We start from the raw sequence: 9,764 nt of genomic DNA on the forward strand, positions 1-9,764 counted from the left end.
TGGTTTGACCCCGGTCTTGCCGGGTTATTTATTACTTCGACACTCCTGCACTTGGGAGAAGACATCAATCTTTTAGTCGTGTCACCAGCCAGGTCAAGTTAGGTTGACAACAACCTAACAAACTTGAATCTAATCTAGGCCTGCATGATCATTGGCCCAACTCAGTAACCATGGGGTTAATTATTATGGCTACTACATATAATATGTAGTGGCCTAGGGGGTTTATAGGAGAAAAATGAGGGGAAACTCTCATGGCCACTTTAGAGACATTCCTAGTGTTATAAGGGGAAGATCGATGCATGGTTGGTGGTGGCAACAGTGGCTAAGGCGCGATGGATGAAGCGGTCAAAGTGGTGGTCAAGAGGGGGGAAAGAAAAAATGAGTAGAAAGATGGGTTTTTTTTTCTCTCAACTTTAGCTTCTAATTTCTCCTCTTTCAGGAAATCTACCCCTATTTATAAGGGTTGGAAAAGGAACATTTTGTCTTTTTAGGAGACAAATCTTGTCCTTTAATTTAGCGATGAAGGATTTGAATCGTTAGGTCAAAGTTGTCATCATGGCTTAAGAAAGTTATTGCTAAAGGATTGGTTGGGTTGGCCATTTTGGCACGGTATCGAGGCAATTATGGTGTCAATCGATCAAAAAAGACCAAACTAGGGTGTAATTGAATGTTAGACCATTAGTTTCATGCATGTTTTGTCAAATTTAATGGAGAAATAAAGTATTAAATACTCGTTAAAAGTGGTTACCCGAGCAATTTTTTTTTTCATAAGGGAAAAAAGACAATGATCTTCTGTCTTTTTTCTTTTTACTGTTTTCAAACTGGTGCCATTTTGGGTTGTTTAGGGTTTTAGTTTAGGGGTTTGGTTAAAGTTTAATTTGGTCCCTCGTCTTTTAATTTCTTTTAATTGCACCCTTATTTGACTCTAAATTTTTAATTTTTTGCAATTTTGTTCTTGTCAATCTTCAATGTCAGCCCCAAATTTCAGTGACTTTTTTATTTTGATCCTTGATCTTGGATTTATGCATATTAAATATTAATTGACTATTAAACTTTCAATTTTCTTTTATTTCACCCCTACTTTCAATCATTTGGATTCCTATAGTTTGATGCCTTTTGTAAATGGTCATTGACTGTGAATTTCTTCAATTTAGCTTTTAATTAACCTCAAAACTTTGATTTTCTTGTAATTCTACTTCTGAATGAACTAATCGACTTTATAAAAATTAAATTTGGTCTTTTAAAATTCTATTCTTCTTAATTAAACTCAAACTAAGCTTCCATAATTCTACTCCTGAATGAACTAATCGACTTTATAAAAATTAAATTTGGTCTTTTAAAATTCTATTCTTCTTAATTAAACTCAAACTGAGCTTCCAAACCTAATGTTTCACCAATTAAACCCCTAATAAAATTAATCCGACTATTTAAAGTATAATTAAGTCATTACATCTAATTAAATCCTTCAATTGAACCGAAATTAATTCTTAAACATAATTAAACTTTAATTTAGCTCATGATTAAATCAAATTGGTCTATTAAAAATCTACTTTAGATTTAATTTTTTATGTATATTTGTTCAATAATAATTTAATTTGACCTTAAAGATGTATTATCTCTTTAGTTTTGGATAAAAAGAGGTATAGTTAGGCTTTCGAATTCCATCCAAATTTGCATGTTGATTTTTTTTTCTTGCTTTTACCAAAATGTCAGTTTTCTTGTTATTATTATTTTATTTTTATTCTAAAAGGAAAAAAAATGAAAAATAACCCAAAAAATAGGTTGTGACACTACTTGTGTATTAATAATGTGTCTTAACTTCCAAACCCAAACAAACTAACAATCTAATATAAAGATAAAGAAAAATAGGTTTGGTTATATTGTTTTTTAATGATGTTTATACTAAAATTACATGATTTGTAATGAAAATGAAAGATGAAGTTTGAATGAAACTCTTTGATAAGTCACATAGGAGTTCTTATCAAGATAAAAACATCACATTCCTTGTAATTAAAAGTGATAAGTCTAATTTGTTATTCAACTAATTCTTGAAATATAAGAATAAGAAAGAAAATTCTCTAAAGAAAAGTTAAAAAGTTTTATATTCTTTCAAAAGTACCTAATATTTAGTCTAGAACACCACTAAATACTTGAAACAACCTATCAAAATGATATAATTGAGATCCAAATAAATAACTTTGTGTAGAAAACTAGACAAATAATAAGCAACATGTTTTTTACATATAGAACACATACACAAATACATAAAAATTAAAACCATAATTTTTCAAATAAAACTTTAATACATGTATGGTTGACAAATTAAAAAAATAACATTCCAACTTAAAAACTATGTAAAATAGACTTATTTTACAATGCAATAAAATAGTGAAAATTGAAACTTAAATTGACCCATATGTTAATAGCAAACCTGAACTCTCTTAAGCTCTCAAATTATGATTGAAGTTTTACTTGAAAACAAACAAATAAATCTAAATATAAAAATATTTTTAAATAATATTTTTAAAAACTATTTTCATTTAATTTTACAAAGGCTCCAAACTCATCTAGGTTTGAGTTGTGTTAATATGATTGATTAAGACATTTTGTCCTTGTTTTGCCTATCTCTTATAATTAGACCATTAGAATGCCCTTATCCATTGAAATCAGCTCTTTCCATGTTAGAATCACGATGCATATCAATTATCAATTAGAAAACAACAATAATCTTTGTCTAGCTCAAGAACGCTCTCGTTCCAGTGGGACCTCCAAACAATTGGAGCTTACAATTACACGTGTGAAATGTAAAAATGTCATTTTAAAGGTTGAAACGGGCCACTTGCTAAGTGAGGAAGTTGCTACTTCACGGAAGTACAGTAAAAACCTTCACATCAACAGTTACTGGACTTCTGACGGAGTACTCGAATGTCCATCCATGGCAAGCACCAGCATGCACACCATTTTTATTGACAGCAACAACAGCTCCCACAAAATCTGGAAATTTTCTTGCAATTCTTGATATTGCATCCTTTGCAGCAAGCATAGGTTCCATGCCTAATCTCATACTTTCAACAACTTGATAACTGAAAGAGACAAGGATAGCTTAGCTTTAAGTAAAACCAAAGCATCAAATAAATGAGACAAGGCTAAATACTTGAGGTAGGATGAAACTGTATTACGAAAGACGTCTCATATTTGCTGGAAAAGTCTCAAACTTGAGAATCAACTCATAGACAACCCAAACTAGTTTATTATTTCCTCATAGAGCCAAACCAAGCAAAATTTCCTGTCAGCTGAGCGTATTTTTCTTAAAGCATCGAGATTGACAGCATTATCCCGAGTTCAGCCTACGTAATGGAACTCTAAAAGTATGGGTCGTTAAATGGTGTGAAATTTCCTTTTGTGATGGCTTACCAAGAATAACTTCATCATTCAAAAAGTAAAAAGACTGATATTCATTACAATACCATGGAAGGAAGCGCATCATGACGTCACCATCCCCAGTTGCACCACAAGCACCAACATCAGTATCAGCATATGCTGAAGATCCCGCAATGGGTCCATCACCTACCCTGCAGTCAAAGAAAGAATACATTAAATCAATGAGATGAATGCTTTAACCTGAACCAAAAACCTTACACTGGGGGGGTTGGTGGGGTACAGTGCTCAAAACTTCTTGTCAATTACAAATTTAAAGGAAAATCTTTTTACATTTGAAGAGATATCTCAAAGCTTAAAGACTCAAGGGTGGGAGACAAGATGCTGCTGATGACAGCTACCAAATTTCGTTGGAAGCAGAATCTGACATGTTTTAATCATAGTTCATTTCCACAATGTTTACAGTATATCGCATTGGCAATGTATTCATCCACATCGACTTCATATTCACCTTACCTTCCAGGGATCTTATAAGTCGCTCCATTAGTTGATGTTCCAACAGCTACATGTCCCATCTACATGAAAAGCAAAAGAATTCCTTCTGTAAATATATATGCAGGAAGACTGTATGCACGTCCATGTGTGCACGCATGCTAGTGGAATTCGTATCTGCAGTTTCATCAACTTACTTTATCAATAACAGCCATTGATATGGTGTCATGATTGTGAGGACCAACAAGAGATGATCTTGGTTCAGCAATTCCCATCAGGTTGCGTGTGGAACACCCACCCTCTTTAACATCCATGCTAGCCTTTGCATGATAAGGGCCACAACTATCTAAAGGAACAACATCTTTCCAAAAATTAGGCTGGCAGTTATTCTCTTTCCATTTACTCCACTTGCTGATGGAATCAGAAGAACTAAGGTTACTCGGTCCTGGGAGACCCATTGAAATGGCAAAGGCTGAGGCCTTCTCCCCGACAAGCAATGTGTGCTTTGTATGCTGCATCACTAATTTTGCAGCTCTAATTCCATCTTTCACAAACCTCATGGCAGCAACAGCTCCAACCTCCATTGTCACCTATGCATGAAAGGATCTTCATTTATAAAGTAAGCAAACCAGCATGCAGCAGTAAAGAGAACAAGTATATTAATGAAAGGAAAAGGAGAATAGTGTTTACCCCATTCATGATCAAGGCATCAATAGTAGTTTCTCCATTCTCATCTGGACTGCCCCCCGGTCCCACTGTTCATTCCAGATTCAAATTACTAGAGACAATCAGTTAACAAACCGTAGTTACAAGCTACAATAATCAAAACACACATCTACTACGACTAGATATGAACTTGAGAGAACACATCATAAAATTCGCAATTTGAGATGATATGTTAAAACACTAAACATGAAACTTCAAGTAAATGATGTTCTGCCATACAAATCAACAATTAAGGAATTTATTTAAGCAAATGGGTCTACCTTATGAAAGATTAAGTATTCTATTGAGTCATTTCATGGAAAGATTAATAATTAATTAACATTTACATAAAATATTTTACCTGTACCATCACACCTGAGTTCCTCACAAGCAGAACAACCCTCCACAACAGCATCAACAGCAGAATGGCCACCATCAACAGCCCTCCAAGCAGCTCTAACAGCTTCTTTGAAGGGCCAGGTGCTCACTACTAATGGGTACTGCTTTGAGATCGCAACCCCATCATCTCCTATTACCTTATAAACCATAAATAAATAAATACCCATGTCATAAATTGCTAAGAACAATCAACATTCAATAAAGAAATTGAAATAAAACTGCAATTATCAAGATTTGATCTTTCATTTCCATTATGTTAATACGTGAAATAAATTTAATGAGAGTTTGTTTATTTGTTTATTTCCTTCGTTGTCTTAGTATCCAAACAGAAGTGAAATGAGAAGTTATTTTTTAAAAAGGAATAAAGAAAAAGAAGAAGAGATAATTCGTTTACCATGGAGAACAAAGTAGAGAAGAAGAGAAGAGTGATGAAGGGCAGGATTCTGTTGGCCATGGAACTGGGACCCTGTTCCGTTCTGCTCTGGTCTGTTAAACTGGTCTTGCAGATAAATTTGAACATCAATTTAAACTGCTTTGTATATATCGGTCGGGTTATTTTTAAATATAAAAATATTTTAAAATAATATTTTTAAAAAAAATATTATTTTTAATAACAGTATATTAAAATATCTAAAAATACTAAAAAAATAATTAATTTAAAATAAAAAAAATCAAAAACATTTTTAGAATACAAAATCCCAAAAAAAAAAAACATGCTATTTTTTTTATTTTTTTAACAAAAGCAAGACACTTGAAATTATCATTTGTTACTTGCTAATAGCTGTTTTGATTGCCTCCACGCATGCTCAAGGGATGGACTGGTTACCTTCCCTCAATAAAATATGAAAAGAAAAACAAGTTGTGGTTGATTTTATGTAATAATTATTTAGTACAATCTCTATGTCTAAAGAAATCCACAGACAAGCAAGAAAGGAAAGCAAATAATTATAATAAAGTGGAATAAAAAATGGTGGGATTTGCTGCTGCTGATTTGCTACATTACTGTCAGGTGATTTGCTGTTATTTCTCATGATATAATTTATTGCTACATTAACATCTCCCCGCAAGCGAACAGGGGAGGGGGTTTAGATATCACGAGCTTGTCTTGCAGGGAGCAAAACGGAGGAGGAAAGACCTTGAGTCGAAGTAATAATGATTCTAAAACGTATAGACATTTGAAAGATAAGTATGGGCGAAAGTCTTGAAAAATTGAATTAGCAGGAATGAAGCTTTAATAAGTTTGCAGCTTGTAAACTAATTGAAAATTATTTAAATATGTTTGTTTGTTTTTAAGTAAAGCTTGGATTATAATTTATAAATTTTATAGAGTTTGAGTTTGCTCATGTGTCAATTCAAACTTGAATTTTCATTATTTTATTGTTTTAAAAAAATAAATATTATCTTTTTAGCTTGTCCAACCATACATATATCGGAGTTTTATATAAAAAATTATGGTTGTTTTAATTTTTGTATATTATATAAGTTAAGAACATGTATTATTTATTATTTGTCAAGTTATCTAAATAGAGTTATTTATTTAAATTTCAATTATATCATTTTGATATTTTAGATTTGAAGGGTTGTTCTAAATATATAATAAGATTTCAAACAAGATATAAAGAACTTTTGGAAAGAATATAAAACTTCTCAACTTCTTTTTTATAGAGTTTTCTTCCTTGTTCTTTTATTTTGAGAATTGATTAAAGAACAAATTAGACTTATCACTTTTAATCACAAAAGAGGTTGTCATCTTTATCTTGATATGAATTTCTTTATAACATCTTTGACTTATCAAGTTGTTTTATCATTCATTTTAATTACAAATCATGTAATTTTCAGCCTAATCACCATAAGAAAAACAATATAACCAAACCTGCTTTCCTTCATCTTCATATTAAATTGCTAGTTTGGTCGAGTTAGGAAACTAAGGCACATCAAAAGATAAACCCAAGACTATCACATTGTATACTAAGAGGAAAAGATAATGATATACGTAAATATTTTAGAGCCATTTGTGTATTACTACGAGCCTTTCATGGTGTTATAATGAATGATAATCTATTATGGAATGTGACACGACTAAAAGGTTGATATCTTCTCCCAAGTGCAGGAGTGTCGAAGTAATAAATAACCCGGCAAGACCGGGGTCGAACCACAGGGAGATTAATAGGTATCTTATATTATTAGATACATTATTATAAAATATATTTTAGTTAAGGAGTTATTGATACTTCAAGTGCAAAATGATGATATAAAACCATGATAAAAATGCACTTTTAAGTACTAATCAGAATGTTTATATAAATATTACAAAGGATCTAATATTTTTTATAAGGAATGCCAAATTGATATGAAATGTATGTACAAGTATTATGAATGATCTATTATTGAGATATATTGAATGTCAACTTGTTATAAAATCTTGAATGAGTATTATGATTAACTTTGGCTAATGGCATCCTAAAAGGATTGTTGGGTTGTGATTAATGATTAGTTTCGACTAATGACATTCTAAGGGGATGGTCAAGATGAATTGATGATTAGCTTCGGCTAATGGCATCCGCGATGGATAGTCAAGTTGTGTTTGATGAGTAGTTTCGGTTAATGACATCCTAGATGGATGGTTGGGCTACGTTAATAATTAGCTTTGGCTAATGGCATCCTAGATGGATGGCTGGGTTATATTGATGATTAGTCTCCATTAATGGTATCATAGAAGAATGGTCGGGTTGAATATTATGATTAGTTTTGGCTAATGGTATCCTAAATGGATGGCCGAGTTGATTATGATGATTGGCTTCAACTAATGGTATTTGTAGGAGATGACAGGTTTGATTTTGTGATTAGTTTTGGTTGAAGGTATCCAAGATGAATGACTGAGTTTAGATGTTGCGATTAGTTACGGCTAAAAGCATCAAAGATGGATGACCAGTTAAAGTGAAGCAATTACCCTCGAGTGATATTTAACCTTTGGCCCTACAACTCTTATGGAGAGGTTAAGGTGTATGACTGATAATAATATATTTAACGAAATAATAAGGAATGTACAATGTATATGAGAAGAAAAGGAAGGCATGTACTTATTTTAAGTTGATAACGAAAAGTAACAATAATGTTTGGTGATTAGTACTTGAAAGTACATTTTTATCAAGATTTTATATCATCATTTTGCACTTGAAGTATTAATAACTCCTTAACTATAACATGTTTTATAATAACAAGTCTGATAATATAAGATACATTTAATTTATGGTAAATGCTCATTTTAAATGCAAGTATTCTCATAATTTAAAGGATTGATTGTTGTGATTAACTATTGGAAGTGAACGGACAAAGAAAAAGCTAAGTTTAAAAAGAAGATGCCGATTCAATTCAAATTCAAACACTGTTCAGTCATTGAATCATATCTAAAGCTATAGATTTTGGATTTCAAATTGATTTATATGGTTGGAAAGATAAGAAATAGGCCTACAACTTTCATGGTATGGGAAGACCCAAATTTATCATTTTCAAATTCAAAGTTTAGCCATAAAAGAGAAGTCAACATATGTCCTGCAATCCAACCCAAATATTGCTCAGTGTTTTACCTATAAATGGAGTTCTAGAAAGCCAAATGACATGAAATTTGGTGGGTGGAAGGAAAAGATAATTTTCAACAACTTTCATAAAGAAGACCTTCTCAAATTCTAACAGTAGAAATGACATTTCATCCAAACAAGAGCATGAGGGCTATCCATCAATCATGTTTATATTTTTATATTGTTTATTTAAGTTTTTCTTCTTTAAAATGTCTAGCTAAGTTAATTATGTCAAAGTGAAAAGGTTTCACTAATGGTGTTAGAATAAGTATAATATAAACTCAATATGGACTTCAATGTTTATATCCTAAACAACTTGCTATTAACATGTCTTATCATTTTTATCTTATTAATTCTTAATACCTTGCTTGTTAAATGGTTAATTTAGATTTGTGTTGTATAACATTTGGTACATTAAATACTTGATCCTTCGTAGTCTTCGGTCGACATCGTTATTATGAGAGGAACTTAATTTGTTGTCAATATAAATTAGCATCATGATTACTTGATAAAATTTATATGTATGGTGTTACGTAAATAGGATGATTAATATGATCATGTTGATAATTTATAAAGAGTTTATACTTTACTTATCTCTAATACTATTAATGTATCCTCTAACCTTGACATTTGTTTTTATCATAATATAATCTTCACATTAATCTTACATCTCAAAGTCCTCTTTAACTCATCTTCACCACAATCATCAATGTTGTTATTATTGTTGTTGTTGTTCTTATTATTAATTATAATTTATATAGTTAATTTCCCTGTGGTTCGAACCCGATCTTGCCGGGTTATTTATTACTTTGACACTCTTGTACTTGGGATACGACATCAAATCTTTGATTGTGTTATTTAGATTATTCATGATTTTTATATCCATGTTATTTTTGTAATAGGAACATCATACAATCAAGGTGCGCAGGAAAGCCTATTCCATGTGTTCATATATTTTAGAATGTGCAATATAATAATATGTTTTAGATGTTACATATTTGATAAGAACGAATATACTAGGTGTATAGCTGTTGATGAACACTTTTATATGAACTCGCAACGGTACAATATTAGTTTGGGAACGCTAGTTTATGTATATGTTAATGAGATGTAATGTAGACTTATGATTATACCAATATGATATTGTGGGTATGTGTAATGAACACTTTCTATGAAGATGATGATTCTCATTATTATATGTGTATTGTACAA

General features: G+C 31.4%; 1 protein-coding gene across 3 annotated transcripts; it reads right to left on the reverse strand.

Annotated features, from left to right (window-relative positions):
- Nucleotides 1-2,679: 2,679 nt before the first annotated feature.
- Nucleotides 2,680-5,483, reverse strand: LOC105115830 (N-terminal nucleophile aminohydrolases (Ntn hydrolases) superfamily protein). Of its 3 annotated transcripts, XM_011012866.1 has the most exons (7): nucleotides 5,369-5,483; nucleotides 4,937-5,111; nucleotides 4,561-4,625; nucleotides 4,068-4,460; nucleotides 3,895-3,953; nucleotides 3,468-3,572; nucleotides 2,680-3,083 (listed from the first exon to the last, which is right to left on the reverse strand). In XM_011012866.1, exons 1-7 carry the CDS (start codon nucleotides 5,426-5,428, stop codon nucleotides 2,864-2,866), a joined length of 1,077 nt encoding a protein of 358 aa, XP_011011168.1. In that variant the 5' UTR covers nucleotides 5,429-5,483; the 3' UTR covers nucleotides 2,680-2,863. The 3 variants fall into 3 exon arrangements, with proteins under 3 accessions (XP_011011168.1, XP_011011169.1, XP_011011171.1); XM_011012867.1 differs by lacking the exon at nucleotides 5,369-5,483 and having other exon boundaries at nucleotides 4,561-4,648; nucleotides 4,937-5,022; XM_011012869.1 differs by lacking the exon at nucleotides 5,369-5,483 and having other exon boundaries at nucleotides 4,068-4,476; nucleotides 4,561-4,648; nucleotides 4,937-5,022.
- Between the last annotated feature and the right edge of the window lie 4,281 nt (nucleotides 5,484-9,764).

This window comes from Populus euphratica, unplaced genomic scaffold, assembly GCF_000495115.2.
Source record: "Populus euphratica unplaced genomic scaffold, PopEup_1.0 scaffold781.1, whole genome shotgun sequence".
NCBI lineage: Eukaryota > Viridiplantae > Streptophyta > Magnoliopsida > Malpighiales > Salicaceae > Populus > Populus euphratica.